Source organism: Camellia sinensis, chromosome 5 (genome assembly GCF_055761805.1).
Source record: "Camellia sinensis isolate YWXY chromosome 5, ASM5576180v1, whole genome shotgun sequence".
Taxonomy (NCBI): Eukaryota; Viridiplantae; Streptophyta; class Magnoliopsida; order Ericales; family Theaceae; genus Camellia; species Camellia sinensis.
Window position 1 is genome coordinate 207,806,624 of NC_138965.1, and position 22,642 is coordinate 207,829,265.

Consider the following 22,642-nt stretch of genomic DNA (forward strand, 5'->3'; position numbering starts at 1 on the left):
TTGTCGACAAGAACCCATCTGACCTTATAATTGGAGAGGAGGGCGGAAATGACGAGAGGGTCGTTATGGGGGTAACGGATGCCTATACAGTCGACGTCCGTAAAGGTGATAGGCTCGGTCCACTGCCTGGGTTGTTTGGAGGGTCGGTCCAATGTGGCAACTTATTTGTCTGAGTCCTGCCTTATTTTTCTGAGTTCTGCCCGCTGAGCTGAGTGGGATGGTTCTTCACAAGCAAACCGTCGGAAATAACTCTGATTTTTCCAATAGGTGGGGCGGGGTTACCTTGTGCCCGAGGTTGTTGTGGAAGGCGATCATGACCTTGGTTAGGTTGTGTCGGTTGTCGTGGAGGGGTGCACCGGCGGTTGTTTCTGATGGGTTCAGTCCGTTGCCTCTGTTGAGGCGAGTATCTGTGAATCGACTAAGACGTCCTTGACGAATCAAGCCCTCGACTTGATCTTTGAGGTTGACACACTCTTCGGTATTATGGTCGTGGTCCTGGTGGAAGCGACAATATTTGAACTGGTCTCTCCGATTGGAAGGAGTCCGTGATTGTTGGGGCCATTTTAGGGGGTAGTCCTGCTAGATCTGATTGAGGACTTGTTCCATGAGGGAATTGAGGGGTGTGTACCGTTCGAACCGGCTGGGCGGTCGGGCTGGTGCCGACCGGTCGGCTCGTGGTGGGCGGTCATTGTACTGAGGTGTTTGGTGAGTGTACTCGGTATTTCTGGTTTCTGAGTCTTTTCTCTTCTCTCTAGAGGTCGGGTTTTTGGCTATTTGGTCTTGTCGGGCGGCTAGGGAAACTTCGGCATTCATGTATTTTTGGGCTTTAGAGAGTAGGGTTGCCATGAAGGTCGGGGGGTTTTTTGAGAGGGAGAAAAGGAAATCAGATGACCGTAGACCAGCCATGAAAGCCGTAGGGATGACCTTGTCATCGTTTTTTGCTACCTGCAAGGCTTCGGTGTTAAAGCGGGTAACGAAACTGCGCAGCGACTCCCCCTCGATCTGACGGATATTGAGGAGTTGGGTTGCTGGACGTCGTTTGCGTTGGGCTCCAATGAAATGGCTGAGGAAGGAGTCACTGAGGTGTTAGAAAGTGGAGACAGAATCTACTGGTAGTTGACTAAACGAAAGGCGAGCCGACCCCTTGAGTGTTACGGGGAAGCCCGACACATGATCTCGTCGGGGAATGCATGGAGGATCATGAGGGTTCTATAGGTCTCCAAGTGATCGACTGGGTCCTTTGTACCGTCGAAAAAGTCGATGGTGAGCATTTTGAACTTGGGGGGTAGAGGTTTGTCCCGGATGAAGGCAACGAACGGCGAGTTGGCCGTGGTAGATGGTTTATGCTGTATATTTTGCATGACTCCTTGGAGCTGGAGCTTCATGGCTCGGAGTTCTGCATCCCAGAGAGGAATGTCGTCACCACCGGAGGGGAGCAGAGGCTGGACGCTACTGGCCTCTCCCTCGGGGGTTGGTTCCGGGGCCGATGGATGCAGGGCCCTGGGTGGCAGGTTTATATCCTGGAGGGGAGCTCGCAAGCTTTCCAAGTTGGGTGGGTTAGGTTGCAGGATAGTATGGCTCGGGGCTCGTTCTTGGTTGGATGGAATATCTGGAAGTGGTGGAGGAGGAGGCATAGGAAGGTTTCTTTGGAGTAGAGCAGTAATCAGGGCTTGATTTTGCTCGGCCAAGCGGTTTCTTTGAAATACTGTGGTGGGTTATTCGGATTGGGAGGGTCGGCTAGATGATTAGGAATATTGGGGTGAGAAGCCATGGATCTAGTTGTGACCATCTACCTTCACAGGTGGTAGGAAGGGGTTATTGGGAGAGGGTCTCCGGCGACAATGAGCACAACTGGCGTGCGGAACAAAAATCTTTCCCACAGACGGTGCCAACTGATGATACAGCGGGTTCCAGACGAAATGGGTCGGACTGATCCATGCTTCCCAAACCAGAGTCCGGATGACCAAGCCCACAGAGGAACCTGCACAAGAGTTCAACGGGGAACGAGGAGTCCCCTAGCGAACCCTCCGACGAGCAAGTTAGAGAGAGAGGTGGAATGTAGAGATAGATTAGAATTAGAAAAACTTAACCTTCTTCTTGTCCTTGACGTTTGCTTATATCCTCTGGTAATCATTTTGTTGTCCTTTTCGACCTGTCACCTTGGCCGAAAGTTTATGCTCTAGCTTACCTTGTTCATGGTAAAGGCCTTCTGTCTCGACGGAGAGGAGTTATTGCAATAAATGCTATAAGGGCTTTCATTAATGGCGATGTACAGTGACAATAACTTTGCAGATCTTTGTCTGCTTATGTGGCTTGTCATTCTTTTGCCATGTGTCTTGATGTCATTGGTTCTCATTGCTACTTGGGGCTTCAGCAATACTGAGCCTTAATATTTAAATTATGTATTGGACCCTAAATGGTAAGTTATAATTTTTATGAGCCTACCTATGTCAATCTCCATTGTCTTCATTTTTCCAGTTGCACCCATTGATTTTAGCAAGATTTGGGAGGCTTTTGTGAAATCTTTTAGTGGGTCCTCCACAAACATACTTCATCTTTTTCTCTCTTTTTCCTCCTTATTTCTTTGGACTTTATTATGGCACACTCCTTACATATGTCGTAAAATTATTCAAATCCAACTGGAGAGATATCAAGGAGTTTTTTTTTGTTTTTTGTTTAGCTCTGAGGGGAAAATTTGTTAGGTGTAGGAACGTATGGAGAGCTTTTATTTTCACATTTTAATTTTTTTTAATGTATATATCTTGTTTTAGTTTGAAAATTAATTTTTAAACAAAAAAATTTAATTTGATTGTATCTTTAATTCTAACATTTGAACAAAACTCATTGCTTTTGTTCAACACAATTTACCTTTGCACAAAAATTTGAAAACTGGATAAGTGTGTGAATTTAGATATTATGGTTTATAAAAATATAAATTTTGAACTTTTCATCATGTGGCAATATTTTATGGTATCTTTCACAAATTATAAATTACTAACATCTTATATTGTCTTTTTAAACAGCAATATAAATTGATGAATTTCTACTTTCAAAACGAATAAAAAAAGGGGGTGGAAGTCACTACCTTGAGCACACCCATGGAAAAATTACTCCTATTTCCGCATCACTTTGGTGATTGAAATGAAACTATTTATCTGGTAGAATTTGTGACATAAATTGAAAAAATTAAAAATTAAATTAGTTGAATATTAATAATAATATGATTAGATTAAATTTATTTATTTTTAAACATAGGCGGCATGTTGTCTATAATTTTTTTTTAAAAAAAATATGTTATCCAATTATCTGATTATATCAATATAATATTTTACATAAAATAATTATCTATTTTTTTATATAAGAAAATAAATATAATTTTAAAAATAAATCATTTATTTTTTTGAAAATACATATAATGAAATTATGTGATTATAATTATCCAATCAATTTTTATTTCTTAATAAATAATTTATACAAGAGCCTATAAAATAAAGGGAAAATCGGTTTAAGGTCCCTATCTAACTTTTAGTAATGGATTAGGTCCACAATGTGTTCTTTTGTAGCCTAAGGTCCCTCAATATTATTTTAAAGTGTAAAATACCTGTCTTACCCTTATTTATAATATACGTTGTTTTGAATTTGGCAGCTAAAGATCATATTGATATTTTGTGGGAGATTACGTGAGGATGAACTTGACGATTCAGATTTTTGTGGAGATTTTCTAGGGTTTTTGTAGGTGTTGAAATCCTGTTCGTTGTTTGTAGGTGTTGAAATCCTGTACGAGTTGAAATCATGTTCGTTGTTTATAGGTGTTGATCGATCGTGTAGGAGTTGAAATCTGGTTCATTGTGTTTGATTTGATTTCATGTGGAGTTGAATTAGATAAGTTTTCAATTTTTGATTTGATTTGATTGTGTAGGTGTTGAATTAGGTTTTTGTTTTTAGTTTTGATCAATGTGAGAGAGACGAACTCAGTGTTGTTGTTTTTGATTTTTGAAGTTAATTTTTCATTATCTTTTTTTGATGAATTTTCGATAGAGTTGATTTTGATTTTTGGAGTTGCTTTTTCATTCTCTGTCAACATGGTTATGAGTTGCTTTTTGGTGCTCTGTTTTTCTGCGTTTTTGTGCTCTGTTTTTTGTTCACTTTGCATTTTTTGTGTAGTGCAGAGAAAATTGCAGGTTTGTTACTATAATTGAACTCAAATCACAGAGAAAATTGTAAGCTTGTAGTGTAGTGAAAATCATAGAGAAAATTGTAAGTAGGCAGAGAAATTTACAGATGTAGCAATAGAGTAGTAAGTGTTTTGTTTTTTTTTTTAAATTTTTTGAATTGAATGTTTTGTGAACATAACAGATCTTCTCTGTGATTTTTTTATGTGCTTGTGTTTAATATATTTTTGTCTTTTGATGTTAATGTGTTTTTGTTTTTGTTATATTGAAAGTGAATATAAGTTCACAAATTTCTCTGGACTTTTCTTTGTAGTCCAGAGAAAATCATATGATTGTATTACAAATGATAAGTATTACAAATTTCTCTGGACTTATATGTTGTGTTTTTATGTGTTTTTATATGTTTGCACTTTTCAAAGTTTTCTGATATGTTTTCTTTGCACTTTTCATTTTTTTTTTTTGCACTATTTATATTTCTGGACTTTTCTTTGTAGTATAGAGAAAATCGTAGGTTTGTTATTATAATCCAATAAAAATGATAGAGAAAATGTTAAGCTTGTAGTTGAGTGAAAATCACCCTTAAAGTTGGTGTCTTGATCTTGATGCTTATTGCTTCTTCAACTTGAACTTATTTTTTTTGTTGTGGTTGGGCTGCTTCTGCACTTTGCCATTTCTATAGAATGAAAACATAAACATTAAATCGCAGAGAAAATCACATGGTAGCAATGATTACACAACAGAGAAAATTACAAGGTAGCAACATAAACATGACAGAGAAAATTACACAACAGAGAAATTTTGAGGAAATGGAGCATTGAACAAAATAAATATGCCAGAGAAAATTAGACACAAGACATAAACATAATGTGGCCAGAGAAAATTATAAATGCTGCCAGAGAAAATTAGACACACAAGTAAGAAACGTAATTTGGCCAGAGAAAATTATAAATGCCAGAGAAAATTAGCCACACCAATAGAGTAATAAGCCACAGATAATTTGCTTGAGAAAATAATGAAGAAACATAAACATGCCAGATAAAATTACACAATAGAGAAACACAAATGTAGCAAGCCAGAGAAATTTACAAAAATAAGAACACAAGAAGCTTCAATAAGAAGCCCCAAATGCACAAAAAGCAGTTCAATTTTGACAGTTGGAAGGAAAGTAACCCATCATCAGTTGGAAGCACAGAAATTCTGGACTTCCAAAGAATTTCTCTGGATTCAACCCAGAGAAAATTCAAATTTCTCTGGTCCATCATCAGTTGGAAGCAAAGAAATTCTGGACTTCCAAAGAATTTCTCTAGATTCAACCCAGAGAAAATTCAAATTTCTCTAGTCCAGAATTTCTCTGGAATGATAAAACTCTAATTTGATCAATTTGTCATTGGTTTTGCTGCTGCTGATTCAATCACAATTTCCTGCACAAACAAATTAATAGTTCTTTTATGAGTTTGTGATAGATTTTCTTTAAACTTAATGGTATGAATTTCTCTGGGTTGAATCTAGAGAAAATTCAAATTTCTCTGGATCACTTTAATATATTCAACACTCAGAGAAATTTTGAACTTGAAGATGTTATATTCAACACTAACTTAATGGTATGAATTTCTCTGGGTTGAATCCAGAGAAAATTCAAATTTCTCTGGATCACTTTAATATATTCAACACTCAGAGAAATTTTGAACTTGAAGATGTTATATTCAACACTGGATATATATATATGCTGACATTGTATATATATATATATGTATGTATCATATATATATATATATGTTTGCAACCATAGATAAGATAACTAAAAGTGACTGTTTGATTATGGTTACACATGGTCTTAATTGATTAATTATCATATATATACTAGTCAAGACAGTAAGCAACAGATTGTGTATATATATATATGTATGTATCATATATATATATATATATATACATCTATCAACTCCACTCCACTCTGTTTGTTTACCCAGAAAATCAAATTTGCCAAACTTAGTGCTTTTGTTTTGCTGAATTTGTTTTCGTACTCGCCGGAAAATACCCAACACCAGTACCAGCATCACAAAGGAGAATATCCAGTGGACAGGTCAAAAAAATCAACTCATTTGAAGACGAACAGACGTAGGGTATTTTGGTCCAAGAAATTGATAAAATGCGCGGGTACTTTGGTTAGGGACCTGAGGCAGTATTACATCTTTTAATGTCCTTTATGCAGAAAATTGTTATTATTAGGGAGCTTAAAAAAAAAACCCCTAAAATAAATTAATCTAATCATGGTATGTGGTAAGCTTCTAAATCTAAACTGCACGAGCCTAGTCCTTATTTGGATTGAACATAAATTATTTTTCTATGATAAAAACTATAAAATCACAAAAAGACAAGCTACAAAAATACCAAGTTATCCCATATACAAACAAAAAGTTAAAAAGGTATCATTCTATGTTAAGAGTAATTTTGTCATTCTAAAGTCAAAAAATCAAACAAAAATACCAAACAATTAAAAAAGTCTCAGATTAAAAAAATAAAAAAAAATCAACTGAAAAAATTATTGCCAAACCACTCGTTAAGCGGAGGGTCGATTTTTCTGTTCGAATCCTCTCTTACTGCTCCTTTCTAGATTACCACTCTTATCACAAAATGACCCAAAAACATAATCATGTGTGGTAGGGATGGGTTAGGAACAGAGAGATCCCCAAATAAAGATCCCTTGCCCCTCATGTACAACTTGTGTTATATCATATCTAAACAAAGCATTAAAGAAGACAGCAATGACAGTGTGAATAATCCTTTAATAGGATTTGGCATTTTTTTATTTTTTTATTTTTCAAATTTGAGTGTGATTTGGGGCATCTTTTGCTTTCCACTTTCTTGTACTGTCAAATCTTTCCAACTTTATCAAACAGGTAATCAACCATCACACAACTTTTCAAACAATGCCACCCAACAATAGCAGGAAAATAAAAAAAAGTAATTAGGAGATGCTTTAATAGTATAATAAGAAGAATACCAAGATTTGATTAAGACAACTAACAACATATCACTAATGGATGGCTTTGAGAGAAGGTGTTAAATATTATCAATACAATATATAATTAACTAATAGATAAAATAATATATTATTTCATAAAAATATGATAATTATATTTATTTTTTATATTATGTAAAATAAAAATTAAATAAAAGATATTCAATCGAGATTTTTTTAATTATTTAAAATTAAGAAAATTAAAAAAATTAGTATAAAATATTAATCATAAAAATTCTCACTAAAAATCTCATTTTGCTTATATAAATAAGAGTATAAAATTTTATTTTATGTAAGTGAAATAATTCATTTTTTGCTTTTTTTCTCGATATGAGATTATAAAATAAAAATTAAATGAAAACTAACCAATGGGGATTTTCTTAATTGTTTAAAAGTTAACAATTATTTGGGTGAAAAGTTTATTTTGAATCAAACAATCTTAGCCGTTTAATCTTTAATTTGGTTAATCTTTAATTTATTTCGAATCAAACAAATTTAACTAATGTATTTTGATAAAACTGCTAAAATCGTAGTTAAACTAGCAAATCAGTCAAATCGAAAACGGTTCACCCTATCGGCTGAGTCAAAAGACTAACCAACTTATACAAAAATTAATTAATTAAAACTTTTAAATTTTATTTTAATTTTAAAATTTAAATTGTCTTGAACTGACACGTACACAACATTACAATATTAAATAGGAGTATAAGGTTTATGTAGTGAAATAACTCATTTTTTCCTCATTTTCTTGCTGTGGAATTGTAAAATAAAAGTGAACAGTTGTTTGGACGGGAATTTCATTTCTAATCAAGCAATCTCAGTCGTTCAATTTTTAATACGGTCGATCTTAGTTTATTTCAAATCAAACAAATCTAAGCAATATATTTTGATAAAACAATTAAAACCGTGATTAAACCAATGAACCAATTAAACCGAAAACGATTTAGCCTAATCGGCTAAATCAAAAGACCAATCAATTTACACTAAAATTAATTAATTAAAACCTTTAAATTTTATTTTTAAATTTAAACCATATTGAACTGAAACATGTACAATACTATAACATTAAATGAGAGTATAAGATTCACTTTATATAAGTGAAACATCTCACTTTTTTTTTTTTCTCTTAATGTGGTATTCTAATTATTTTAAAATTAAGTATTATAAGAGTTTCAAAATCTCATACAAAATTATTTTTAAAATCAAAACGTCTATGTGAGATTGTACAATAAAAGTTAAATGGAAGCTAACCAATGAAGATTTTTTTAATTGTTTAAAATTAAGAAAATAAAAAAGTGGAATTAATTATAGGGCTTCTTACTAAAAATCTTCTTTTGCTTATATAAATGGGAGTATAAGATTCACTTTATATAAGTGAAACAATTTAATTTTTCTTTTTCTTTTTTTTCGATGCGGAAGTGTAAAATAAAAGTTAAATGGAAATGCACATTGAATTGCCGATTGAAACTGTGTTTACAAAAACACCTTCACATTGCACAGGTGATATGCTAGGAGTATTGTACATGTGTTCTTAAACACACAAACAAACAAAATTTGTATTGATTATAAGGTTTCTTACTAAAAATCTTATTTTGTTTATATAAATGAGCGTATAAGATTCACTTTATATAAGTGAAACAAGTGTGATTGTGAAATAACAGTTAAATGAAAGCTAACCAATTAGGATTTTCTTAATTGTTTAAAATTAATAAATTGCAATAATTTATATAAATTGGAGCATAAGATTCACTTTATATAAATGAAACAATTTACTTCTTTTTTTTTTTTTCTTCTTGATTTGGGATTGTAAAATAAAAGGTAGATGGAAGTTAACCAATATGAATTTTCTTAATTGTTTAAAATTAAAAAAATTCAATAATTTTATAATGAGAGTTTAGACCTTCTAAAATGCTTCTTCCTTAAAACTTCATTTATAAGATTCATTTTATATAAGTGAATTCCTTAAAACAACTCACTTTTTTGTTCTTTTTCCGATGTGGGATTGTAACACTTTATATAAGTGAAACAACTCACTTTTTTTACTTTTTTTTTTCTCGACGTGGAATTGTAATTATTTTAAAGTTAAATATTATAAGAGTTTCAAAATCTCATACAAAATTATTTTTAAAATCAAAACTATGTAGATTGTAAAATAAAAATTAAATGGAAGCTAGCCAATAGGAATTTTCTTAATTGTTTAAAATTAAGAAAATCAAAACAATGAGTATTAGATATTGATCATAGGATTTCTCACTAAAAATCTATTTTGGCTTATATAAATTGGAACATAAGATTTACTTTATGTAAGTGAAACAATTTATTTTTTCTTTCTTTTTTCGATGTAGGATTGTAAAATAAAAAGTAAATGAAAGTTAGTCAATGGGAATTAGAAAGACACAGTTTAGGTTGGTAAATTTATCAAACTCGATAATTTTGTAAACTCATGCATATTAAAAAAAAAAAAAATCAAATTCATTCTAAAGTCATATTCATGTGATTTCAATGTATTTATCTTTAATAAAAAAATATATGTTCTATTTATAAAATTATATATATTACCATACAGTTTGGTGAACCATCAACCTATACTGTGATAAAAGCTTCTAACTTAAACTATCACAACTTAAACAATTCACTTTTTCTTTCTTTGTTTAAAATTAAGAAAAATAAGAAAATTAGTATAAGATATTGAAACTCTCACAAGACTCTTCATTAAATGGGATGAGAGTATAAGATTCTCTTTATATGAGTAAAACAACTCATTTTTTTCTTTATTTTTCCGATGAGATTATCAAATAAAAATAATTATTTAAGATTAAGAAAATCAAGAAAATTATAATGAGGATTTGGAGCTCCTAGAAAACTTCTCATTAAAAAGTCTCTTTTCCTTATACATATAGATAAAAGTAATTATTTAAAATTAAGAAAATTAAAATAAGATTTAGAACTCCCAGAAGACTTCTCACTAAAAATTCATTTTTCTTATATATATATATATATCTATATATAGATACAAACAAATTTTTAATGTTAGAGAAAATATTTCTAATATTCAAACTATTGACCTTTCAGTAAAGTGGAAGAATTCTCATGTCAATAAATTAACAAGTTGTTTGACGATTAAAAATTGTCAAGTCATGTAAAAAAATTCCTTAATCAACTCTTCAAATTGGGCACAAGTAGAGTGAATGTCTGCTTATGCTAGAAATTTGTCCAAGTGTTAGCTAACTTCTTTTTAAAGATAAACGTAAATCAATTATGTGATTATTAATACTTGATTAATTTTTTTAATGAATAAATATTTATTTATTTTTAATAAGCAAGTAAGAGTTTAAAAATGAACTGTCTACTATTTTTTTAAGACACATACGGTGAAATTATATATATTTATAATTATCATACAAATCAAACGTTTTTGTGAAAAATTTACAAAAAAAATTATAAAATGAATTAATCAAATTATTAATAAGGTCTGTAGTGACTCCGTAAACTCAAACTGCATGTGTTCGGTTCACAGTGGAATTAAGAAAAAGCCATTTTCTCATGATGAACATAGGTAAAGGTTGAATTTTTTTTTTTTTTTTTTTTTGTATCTATCCTCTATTTCAAGGTACCTCTCTATCACATGATGAATCTCTAACATGATCATGTGAGGAAATGGGCTTGGGATAGGAGAGATCCCCACAAAAGATCCCTTGCCCCTTAAATATGCTTACAAGCTTTAAACAAACAATGAAGAAGAGAGAAATGACTGTCAATGATCCTTTTATTAGTATTTGGCATCTGATTTTTTCAAAATTTTGTATGATTTGGGGTATCTTTTTCTTGATGTTTCTTGTGCTGGCAAGATTACTTGAAATCTTTCCCACTTTATCAAATAGTTAATCAACTCTCTCTCATCTTTTCAAATAATACCACCCAAAGGTGGGAGGATATATAATAGGAGGGAAAATTAATAAAAAATAATACCTAGGATATGCTATAATATTATGAGAAGAATACCAAGATTTGATTAGGACAACCAACAAGATTACTTGTGGATGGCTATGAGAGATGGTGTCCCAGCTTTCATTTTCATTGTCGTACAAGGGGAATTGGTGGAAAGATTAACAAACCTCTAAAGTACTTATAATCAACTGTTTTACTTTAGCCACAAGTAGCGTGAGTGAATGCCTTCTTATGGTAGAAATTTGTGACAAGTGTTAAAGCTAACTCATTTGAATAACTACTCCATAATTTTAGTCGGTAGTTATTATTTCTTTCCCTTTATAAAAGTATTTTTTTAATTGTTTGTTTTGTTCATGTTATAATTTTTTTGAGGGGTATTATGTAATAATTGTTTAGTGTTAGACTTGATTAATTTTTTCCTATTTGTCTAATTTGACGTAATTCTTTTGCTATTTATAAATAATAATAGCATTCTCTTACAAATCAAAAACAATAAAAAAAAAACTACTTCACTCTGTATCAAAAGATTATGGGTTATGTTTTGTTTGCTTTTGGTTTTGCTAATGAAAATACCATATTATTGGTTAATAATACTTTAAATAATTATACATTTCATATAACATATATTTTCATATAATTGTTTTAAATTTCTTAACATTGTCCTAAAAACTTATTTTATCTTTTAAGGTTTATTTTGGTTTAATTTTTAACAAATTAAGTTAATAATTAAAAAGCATAAATCAGGGTGGTTTGAATATGATTTATTTTTTAATTTTTTTTATTTATTATGAAAATACATATAAAAAAAATAAAGAGATGATATTACATAAATAAGTCAATAAATAACTTATTTATAGATGGTACCCAAATCCCTTTAATATTGTGTTTGGTTGGGAGATTTGAGCAGCATTTAGAAAAGAAAATGAAAAAGGTAAGTGGAATATGAACAAAATATACTTATATTTCACTTAATTTCACATACATTTTTTCTTTTTCTTTCTAAATTTCTTCTCAAATCTCTTAACCAAATACGGTATAAAATATCTATAATTTCACAAGTGAGTAAACATTTTTTAAAATTTAATTTATTATAAATTACGCACCAAAAAGGGTACTTTAATGCTATCGGGCCAATATTCGGGTCGATCACAATTTGTCCGATCCAAACAACTCATAAGATGGTTTGAATGATCCAAAACCAATTAGAAACTAGTACATCAACAGTCGACTAGGTCTCTGGACTGTGAAGCCAAGCCGGCCTGAAGCCATGGAATGCGCCGGAAAGGGAAGCAGAAGAACTCAGTGCAGTGGCCCAACCACCAGACGTTGTGGCCGTTGCGGAGCCGTTGCTTATTGCTCCATCTCTCACCAGGTAGGTATATATGTTTGTTTCTCTGTCTTGATGAAGAAAAACCCTAGCTACTATTGTTCATGTTGGATGATATCTATTTGGAGGAATTAGACTTATAGTGCTATGTAAAAACCCTAGATCTTCGCAATTTGAATTGAACTTTTCTTATATGGTGTAACGTTCAGTGATCAATTTCACCCTGAGCATTTCAGATGGTGGGTAGGTTGTTAGCAGTAGGAGAGACAAGTTTTTTCTTTGTTTTTTTTTTTATTTTTTAAATTTAATGATATGATATTAACTTTTTTATTGAATGAGACATACTGAAATAAATCCGTCACAATACATTCAATATCCATTTTCAAAAATAAATTAACAAAATTATTGCAAATCTTTATGTAAGACCATCTCCATTCCTTCACTATTTTTTAGGTAAATTACACTTATCCCCCTGAGGATTTTTATAATTACAGAGACTTCTTTTGTAATTTCAATAATTACAATAACCTCTTTTACTTTTGAAATTATTCTCAAGATTTCCCGTACCTTATGTTATCTATCTGTTAGAATGTCTAACAATTTGAGGTGATGTCAACAATTTTAGCTATTAAAATGTCAAAATTGCCCTTATTCGTCTCTCTCTATCAATGCACAGATTAAAGGGTAAATTACACTGACCTCTCTTAAGGTTTTATATAATTGCAAAGACCTCCCCTACTATTATACCCATAGGTAGGACCTATGAAGCATGGACACGCCAAAATGGAAGCCGTGGCGGTGTCGGATATGGGGACACGTACGGCGTGTCCCCTTAATTTAATTAATTTTTTTGCGAGGGACACGGTGGAGACATGGCGGGGATACGCGTGTCCAAATTTGGACACGCTATGGGACATGGGAGAAAAGTAAACGAAATAGAAAAGGAGTACAAACCTGGTCGGCGACTTCTTAGGCTTCGATCTCGAGCCAATCGACCTCCATCCAGTCCATTTCGACGATCCAGTCCACTTCAACTTAGTGCTTTCTCTCTCACTTTCGGCTTCGCATTTGCAGAGCTCTCTCTCCCTCACGATCGCGATCGCGATTGCGATTGCTTCTGTCTCCCTTTCTCTCGCTGATCGCGATTGCTTGTCTCCCTCTCTCTCGCTTCTGCTTCTATCTCCCTCTTTGTCTCTTCTCTCCCGTCTTTATCCTTGATTCATATAGGAGTATAATATATGTAACTATTATTATTATATATTATAATAGTTATATATTATATAATTTATATATTATATATTATATAATAGTTATTATATAACATAAATATGCTTATAAGATAATATATAATACATATTATAAGATAATATATACTTATTAATAAATAAATAAATAAACACATATATATAAAATAAAATAAAAAAATTAATTGGAACACATTATTTAAAAAATATATTAAATAAATAAAATAATTAATGTGTATTAAAATAAAATATTTATAAAAAAATTAAAAAAATTTCCGTGTCCCCTGTCGTGTTTGTGCCCCCATTTTTTAGAAACTACCGTGTCTCGTGTCCGTGTCTGCCCGTATGCGTGTCCGTGCTTCATAGGGTAGGACATTGTAAAATAGCGCCCAATCTACTAAAATTGCACCGATCTGCATCAATTCGCGGATTAAACTTTAAAATTTATAATCCGCCTTCAAAATCGCTCCGCTCCACTATAGTTAATACATATATATTTTTTGACCTTTAATGAAATATCAAGATAAAAATGAGTAAGAGATTTAAGGTGAAATTTGTTACAAATTAGTAATTATATATAGGAAAAATATTATGCAAATTAGTATTATATGTTATGCAAATCCTTGATAATTGATTAGAATATTCTTCAATCTATCAATCTGCTTAAAACCACTCAAACCGTGATTTGCCAATCCATCAATCCACCATTTGGTTTATAATTTTATTCTTAAACTGTTCGAACTACACCGCACACACCCTTACCTATAGGTGCAACTACATAAAATCTTAACCCATATTATATTCTACCTCTCACAAACTAACTTTATCTCTATATTGTTTCTAATTCATTTTCTTTATTTTTCTCACAAATTTTTTTTTTTCATAATTTTTAAATTTTTTTTTTCTTCTTCCATCATGATCCACTTTCTATTTCTAAAAAAAAAAAAAATCAATTCCCACTACCTCCCTCTATTTCTTTATTTTATTTTTTTCAATCTTCTTTTTATTTATTCTCTCATTCATTTTTTCATGGTGCTACCGCAACAAATAGCAACGCCACATGATTTATTATTATTATTATTATTTGTTCTCTTCCCTTATACTCCTTCCTCCATTTTTTTCATCATTTTTTTTTTTCTCTTTTATCACTGCTAGCTAGCATCACCTAATACCATAGCAACATATGAAACATGAATTTTCTTTCATATTTATTAAAATAAAAAAAACTTGACCTATAATATTACCAAATGCTACTTCATGAATATCATGTGTTGCTTTTTATAAATAAATAAAAAATTGTTGGGGGAAGGGGCAATTTCCACTACTTATTTGTACACATATAAAAAATTATCATTTTTATCTTTTCACAATCTTATATTATTTTCAAATTTTAATTTTTATCTTTGAGTCTTTCAATTTGCAATCAATAGATATTAAAAAAAAAAAAGGGTCAATATTTGTCACCTTATTAACAAAAAATTTAAAAATAAATATAAAAAATCTAATCCCATTACAATAAATTAAAATTAGTTAACCAGATATGAAAGATGAAGAAATTATTTGAGAATAACAAATTATTTAAAGAATTTGTCATTTCTTACACCTAAAATTAAAAATGAATCTTACTTGAAGGAAGAAATTATTTGAAAATAATAAAATTCTCAAATAATTTGTCATCCATTACATCTAAAATCTATATCTCAATATTTGTTTCTCTCATTTAAACTATTTTTTATTAAATTAAATCTTCAAATTAATTCAAACAAGAAACATGTATATTCTTTCTTATCTTCATTAATAATTGAATTTTTTTATTTATTTTTTATTTTTTAACTTATAGAAGTTCAAAAATTTATAGCAGAAAAAAAAAAAATGCAGAGTCAGAATTACATTTACATTTTGCAAATGTTGTGAGAACTAAAATGATAATTTCATATCTATATACTATATATTAGGGTAAATTACACTTAGTTCCCTTAAGGTTATGAATAGTATTCAAGGTTGTTAAGATCGCGATCCGGATCGTAGGATCGTACGATCCTACGACTCAATATACACCATTCGATCCGACTCGTACATCGGATTAACCCCAGATCAGGATCGTGGTGGGATCGTTTTGGGATCGTCGGGATTGTTAGGATCGCATCTGGATCGCGACTCCATGCTATCTAGATTTGAAGGATTTTTTGGACAACTTAAAAGCAAAATCGGGAGCTAAAATGAGAGAAGCAGAGAAGCAAAGCAATAGAGAAGCTTCACATGCTGCGATTAGGGCAAACGAAGAAGCATGACTTGGGGAAAGAGAGATTCAACATCAAACGAAGAAGCCTGACCTGCTGCTGCGACTCCAGGTACGCTGTTTCCTCTTCTTCTTCTTCTTCTCCCTTGCTCTTCTTCGCTACGACTCCAGGTCTGCTTCTTCTTCTCCCTTGCTCTTCTTCGCTGCCACTCCAGGTCTGCTTCTCTTCTTCGCTGTGTTGGGTGCATATAATTAAATATTGATTTAAAATATAATTAAATAAAAATATAAAATAAATAATAATTAAGAATTGATTTAAAATATTATTAAATTAAAATTATATTAGCATGTTAGGAATTACGATAATAATTAAGAATTTAGGATGAATTGTGATCTTAAATATATTTAAATTAAAATTAGATTAAAAAGTTAGAAATTACAACAAATAAGCAAATATTCAGGATTAATTTTGATCTAAATTATAATTAAATAAAAATTAAAATAAAAGTTAAGAATTACAATAAATAATTAAAAATTTATAATTAATTGTGATTAATTGAATTAATATTAGATATTACAAATTATGTATATGAGAGAGGAGAGATAAATAAAATAACAAAAAAAATATAGAATTTGAAGGTATTACAGTTATTTGACCTTTATAATTTTTTATTTTTTTGATAAGTCATTTTACCTTTATAATTAACATTGTATTTTGATTTAAAATCATATAAAAAATTTCTAATTATATTTAAATAATAAGGATGAAATATTGTGACCTCAGATCATATTGTGACCTTTATTTAGTTTGTTTTGTTTCATTAAGAAACAATGACAATGGTGTGCAAGTGTTGGTATTTGGTTTTATTATGTTTTTGACTTCTTTTTTTGAAAAAAAATGTTTGAATGCTGCATTGAATTGTTATATTTCTTTTTTTGGGGCTTATTCTATATATATTTTGATAGTATTATTTAGTCATATAAAAATTATTACATTTTTTTATCATTTTAGTAGGATCTTATGATCCTCGATCCGATCCGACAAACCCCCAAAACGATCCTGCGTAGGATCCCGATCTTAACAACCAATACAGGGTATTATGGGCATTTGCACAACCAATTAACACCGTTTGAGCTAAATTAACGAGAGGGGGGAATCATGACAATGTCAGAAAAAGTAAGGAAGGTCACTGTAATTTTAGAAATCACAAGAGACCCTACAATTATGCAAAACCTCAGGGGAGGTAACTATAATTTACCCTTAATTTTTCATTAAATTCAAATTTGTTGAAAAAATGGCTAAAAGTGTGCTCTAGCCATTTCATTGAATTTGTATCAAATTAAGGCAGAGGTAATTTTTTTTTACCAAATCAAGGATGAACTAAATCTTTCCCCTATTCCCACAATTCATGTTTTACTAAAATTTGATGAAATTTTAAAAAGAGTATGGATTGGAGATGGTTTTCTTTTATGAAAAATGGTTAAAAAGTTAAAAACAGATTTTTAGGATAAGCTTGAAATTTTTCAAAAAGATTTGATAAAAAAAGATTGTAAGGAGTGTGGGTTCCATATGAGGTCAAGCTTTTAACAAAATTTCACTCAAATTTGATGAAAACAAAGAGTAAGGATTGGATTGGAGACGCTCAAGTAGATGAAAGATGTAGATACATTAGCCAATCATTTCCTAGTAACGTCATTGTTTTTTTTTTTTTTTTTTTTTTGATGAATTAAATCTATATTTTTATCCAAGATTTGAAGTTTGTCTTAATTACCTTACATTTTCAAAGAAAAAATATAGAAGTGAGTATTATTCACCCATTCATTGGTGTGTCAAATCCAAAAAAAAAAAAAAAAGAACTATACTTTCCTTCCAAAAAAGGAAGGAAGAAAAAAAGGGGGAAAAGTTATGAATGTGTAATGTGGAAGCAGCAAAAAAATAAGCATCGACACTGTTTCTCCAAATGTCCTGTCAAAATTAACCCCATAGTATCATCTTTTGTTTATTTTCAAAGATTCTTAGTGTGTTCAAAATGAACAAGCACGTAAAGTTTACTAGGGTCATCCGAACTCACTAGGAGCTATTTTGCTATCCATCTCGTTGTCAGGTGATTGTCTTGATTTTATGCTCTTGTTTTTCTGTTCAACATTTGTATATAGGTTTCGCATTGGACTGTTCATAAGGAAGAGTGTGAAAGGTTGGAACAACAAATGAAATGTGCTGATGTATTAAATGAATTTCCTTTTGCATTTTCTCAAGAAGCTACTGTTCAGGTAATAAATAATTTTGATTGATGGGTGGGAGGTTGTGCATGGTAGGTTCAATATTTTCGTCAATTATGTTTTTTTCCCTTGACTTGATTGATGTGCTAATTTTGGTTGATTCTTGTTAGGTGTGTGAAAAGCAGGAGACTCGGTGTTCGTTCTTGAAAAAACGGGGCATACACCAAGTAGGACTGTGGATGCATGAATGTTCTTGTGGGGCTGCTGTAGATTCGTTATATCATTCGAGGTTTGTTATTATGCCAACAGTTAATATGATTTGTGAACTGAAATTTTCCATACTATGTGCTTGTCAATATTTATGAATGTGGATGTGCACCCTTGGTGATTAGTCTGGTTTTGATCCGGATACCCTAGTGCTAATAAAATATATATATATATATATTTATGAATGTGGATGGTTAAATACTAAATTCTTTTTGAGATGACTATTACTTCAGTACGAGCATCAAGCATCAAGGAAAACAAAAAACTAGCCAATGCTTTAGTTAGTGCATATATAGGATGGGTTTGTAATTCCAATAACAAATGCAAGGTCATCTCTCATTCAGGTATTTTACTTTCCTGGTAGGTTGGTTGAAAGTTGGAACCTTTTAAGAATTTTATGCCCATGCAAAGGTATTATCTTTTGATTTCAACTACTTTTCCTGCCGTGAAATAACACTTGGTGCTTCTTGAATTAACTTTTTTGTAAACATCAACATACCATACAGGTCCTTCATCCCCAATACCAAAGCATTTATGTAGTTGGAAGGATTATTATGATTGGAGGTGCATCCCACTATATTCTCCTGTTGCTTTGCTTCTTCACTGGGTATGATATACACAATAGATGCTTATGTGTGGACACACTCATTTATCCTTCTTTGGTGTTACCAAAAAACACTAATACCCTAATGATTTACAATTTGGGATGTACGTTACGAAATATGCTAGGCTTTCATTTCAAAATGGTGAATTTAGCGATCCAAAGCAATTCCCATGGTTTTTCCTATTTATTTTGTTAACGTATCTTCCTTGGGAAAAAATAAGAGAGTGCAATTATCTTTTCATGGTTGCCTTTATTTTTCCAGCCACTTACGGTCTATCATGCCATTCAACTTGCTGCTGCAAGAAACTTGATTCCTGAATTCAGTAATGAACTCCGTATACACTATCTTGGTATCTACTTGAACTTCCTACTCTGTGAACATTTCAATTTCATAGGGAATTTCTTTTCTTAATTATTTTGCTAATGCTGTCACTTGTGCCTTGTGGTATAATATATGCTTGCAAGTGAGACCATCTTCTTGTTGTACTTTATTGACTGACTAGTGCAACTTATTATTTGTGAGAACATTATGTGCTGGTCATGGTTAGTCATTTAGTAGTACTATTGCCAAGGCAGCAAGGGCACCTGTGTACAGCTAAAGAGCAAAGCACCAAAAGAAATATATGCTTTACAGAAATTGATCAAGATTCAAGACATAGGGTAACATTCATAATATCAACTATATAGCACCTTTTTTGTGGTTAAACTGAATGTTAGTTGTACTTCATAACTGAAGGGCCTGATAAAGAGCTTTCTCAACTTGCTGTTTTTGGAGAGTTGATTGCGCTTTTCCAGGGAGTGCAAGTGCATGTAGAGCTTGTTGGACCTGCAATTCCACAATATAGGTCAGTTGCATACTTCTTTATTGATGTTATCACTGCTTAGCGCTTACTACATGTGCAAGTCAAGTGGGTTTAGGTTTTGATTTTTTTTTCTTCTTTGGCGTGCCTTGTGTGTGGGATTGCGCATCGTTGAGTTTTGTTTAAATTATTTGTTTTTTTCGATATTTTACTTGGTTGCTTCTTATTGGAGATTTCCTGGGATAAATTGGAAAGGTGATGATCACGTTTTATTGGCTTGTTAGTTATTACTTGTTTTGCATTTTTTTGACTAGGGATGGCGAGAAGATTGACCTTTACAATTATGCTCACTGCATTGAGACAGATTGCATTTGCAAATCTTCAAGTGAGAATCTAAGCTTGCATGTGAGTGGTAAAAGTTCAGAGGTCAGATTAAGGCTTCATTCAGGTTATTATCATGATCGTTACAGAGATATAGCAAAGGTTGTTGATCCATAGTTTGTTGTATAAAGACGTTTCAGCATTTTGCTTGGTGTTATGAAGAGCTTCTCATGAGGTCTATTCCATGGACAGGATTCTTTGCCTCATTTAATTATTGCTCCAAATGCTGGGATTGCTGCTTTTATGAGCTGGTTACCAACTATAGTACGTCTTTGATTCCCTCATGTGCACACGCACACGCGTTTATTTATTTACTTTTGCTTTGAGGGTTGCAACGGTTTATATACATACATACATACATACATACATATATATATATATATATGTAGATCTTCCACTTGCTAAAATTCACTTGTGCACTTCAGGAGCTAATAAAGACGATAAATATCCCAGCAGTTTTTTCTGATTACTGTGAAGAAGCTTGTCATCTCGCTGCTTGTTGCATAAGCTCTGTGACCAGTTGTCCTCTCACGATTCCTGTATGCTCTGCTTTTCTTTTTTTCCTTTTTTCAGGAGTTCATAAACAATAACCGAAATTTTGATTGGAGACTTGACATTCAATTCCATTGTTTTTAGATTCAGCTAAATCCGTTCAGACAGCCAATGGTGGTGGAAGACAGTGCTTTGGTTCTTCCTTGCTATTCAAATTGCTTTCTCTTTGGGATGTGAACTGGTCTACCCAAGAGATCATATTTTTCTGAAGATTGTTCATCATCTGACCTAAATGAAGATCTCAAGGTTTCTTGAATCAACAGAAGATATTAGGAAAATATCACAAGTGTGTCCAAACTTTGTGGACTTCTGGCATTCTCTCCCGAGTATATAAATTGTCGCATGGGATGGGATGTTTGGTTGAGTTTTAATTTGAAATAAAAAATAAGAAGTATGTGAAAAATAAAAAATAATAATTAAAAACCACTTGTCATTTTTATATGATTTTCTCATTTCTTGAGCTAAAATAATTTTTAAAAATTCAAAAATATCTTTTTAGATATTTATTTTTGTCAAATTAATTCAATCAAACAAATCCTTGTTCCAAAATAATTAAAGTAAGACTTTGATCGAATAATTGTAAATGTTTTGACTTTTGAAATAGTTGAGGACCAAAGATTATAATCTGTAAATTGTTGTTATCTCCAAGAATGAGTTGGTATTTATTATTCTGATAAATGTCAAATCATGGGATTGTGTTGTTCTTGTTTGTAGTATGGTTCCTTGGTATCTTTTTTTATGCTCTCTTGGCGTGAGCATCATGGGTTTAAAACTCGTCAATCTCCAAGAAGAAACAAAAGATAATTAAACAGAAAAAAATAAATAAAAATGAGAGAAAAGGCAGGAGGCCTAATAAAGAGGCAAATATCTTACGCATGATGAAGTTAATTGTCAATCCTATGAAGCTATGAAATTTTGAAATATAAAAATTTTAAAATGCGATTATGTGACTAGGGTAATGAGAATAAGATTTTAAGGGTAGAAAAATTTGAAATTGAGATGGTTTTCAAACAAAAATATTTTGAAATTTACTAAAAAAATGAACATATGGTATAGATCCGAGCTTGATGTATTGTGGGTTATATATAATATAATGAATTTGTTCAATACAATTTAAATTTTGAGTGTTTATTCTAAATTAATATTGCTAATTGAGATATTATCTTGCTAGTCTTGGGACTTTTCAATGGTTATCGCATAGGATAGTGTTGTTTGGCATTTGTCATGAAATGATTATGACCACGTCCCTACATAATTGAATTTGCGGGTTGTTGGAAGAATAGTCGTTTCATTAATAATGTATATTTTTTTAAAGGAAATGTTTCAAGAATTGGTTATTGGACGTTTGGGGGTAAGTTACACATTGATTGCATACAACCACTCCAAGTAGTTAATTTTTTTTCACATAAAATTAAAAAATATATATATATATATACATTACTTATCACCATTATATTAAATTTTCTTAGTTTAAAACACTTTTTAACTTTTATCAATAATTCATTAATTATATGAATAAAAAAAACTTATGTTGTTATTTTTGTTATATTGAAATGCATATTTTTCTCTATTTATTTTTATGTATGTATTATCTATGTTAGTTTCAATGACTGTAATTTTACTAAAAAGAAGATCGATATAAGTATGTTAAATGTGGGTTTCATTGCTTAGGTTTGGTTGAGTTTTTAGAATTTATTTCTATTTTTTGCCCCCCAGAAGTTACAAATTAATTTTATTATAAAGTGAATAATTAATGAAAAATAAATGGGATAGTTGCAAAAAAAGAGAGAGGAAGAAATACAACATAATTACAATTTGAGGGAATGAACTAAACTAATTACCTAATACATGAAAAGTTGCAAAACA

At 31.2% G+C, this 22,642-nt stretch overlaps 1 protein-coding gene across 2 annotated transcripts; it reads left to right on the forward strand.

Annotated features, from left to right (window-relative positions):
* Positions 1-12,246: 12,246 nt before the first annotated feature.
* On the forward strand, positions 12,247-21,199 carry LOC114276587 (zinc ion binding protein). Of its 2 annotated transcripts, none has more exons than XM_028218366.2 (11): positions 12,247-12,514; positions 18,110-18,223; positions 18,343-18,461; positions 18,804-18,850; positions 18,946-19,046; positions 19,306-19,393; positions 19,780-19,888; positions 20,158-20,326; positions 20,417-20,488; positions 20,650-20,763; positions 20,861-21,199. In XM_028218366.2, the coding sequence occupies exons 1-11, from the start codon at positions 12,410-12,412 to the stop codon at positions 20,951-20,953; spliced, it is 1,131 nt and encodes a 376-aa protein (XP_028074167.2). In that variant the 5' UTR covers positions 12,247-12,409; the 3' UTR covers positions 20,954-21,199. The 2 variants fall into 2 exon arrangements, 1 of the variants encoding a protein (XP_028074167.2); XR_003634312.2 differs by having other exon boundaries at positions 12,269-12,514; positions 20,158-20,291.
* Positions 21,200-22,642: the final 1,443 nt, after the last annotated feature.

What these genes read in the sequence shown, in the direction of transcription:
- LOC114276587 (XM_028218366.2), top strand. Translation starts at nt 12,410, where the DNA reads ATGGAATGCGCCGGAAAGGGAAGCAGAAGAACTCAGTGCAGTGGCCCA. An exon ending in AATTTTATGCCCATGCAAAG is followed by an intron (nt 18,851 to 18,945) that starts GTATTATCTTTT and finishes CATACCATACAG; the next exon opens with GTCCTTCATCCCCAATACCA. An exon ending in TTGCTTTGCTTCTTCACTGG is followed by an intron (nt 19,047 to 19,305) that starts GTATGATATACA and finishes TTATTTTTCCAG; the next exon opens with CCACTTACGGTCTATCATGC.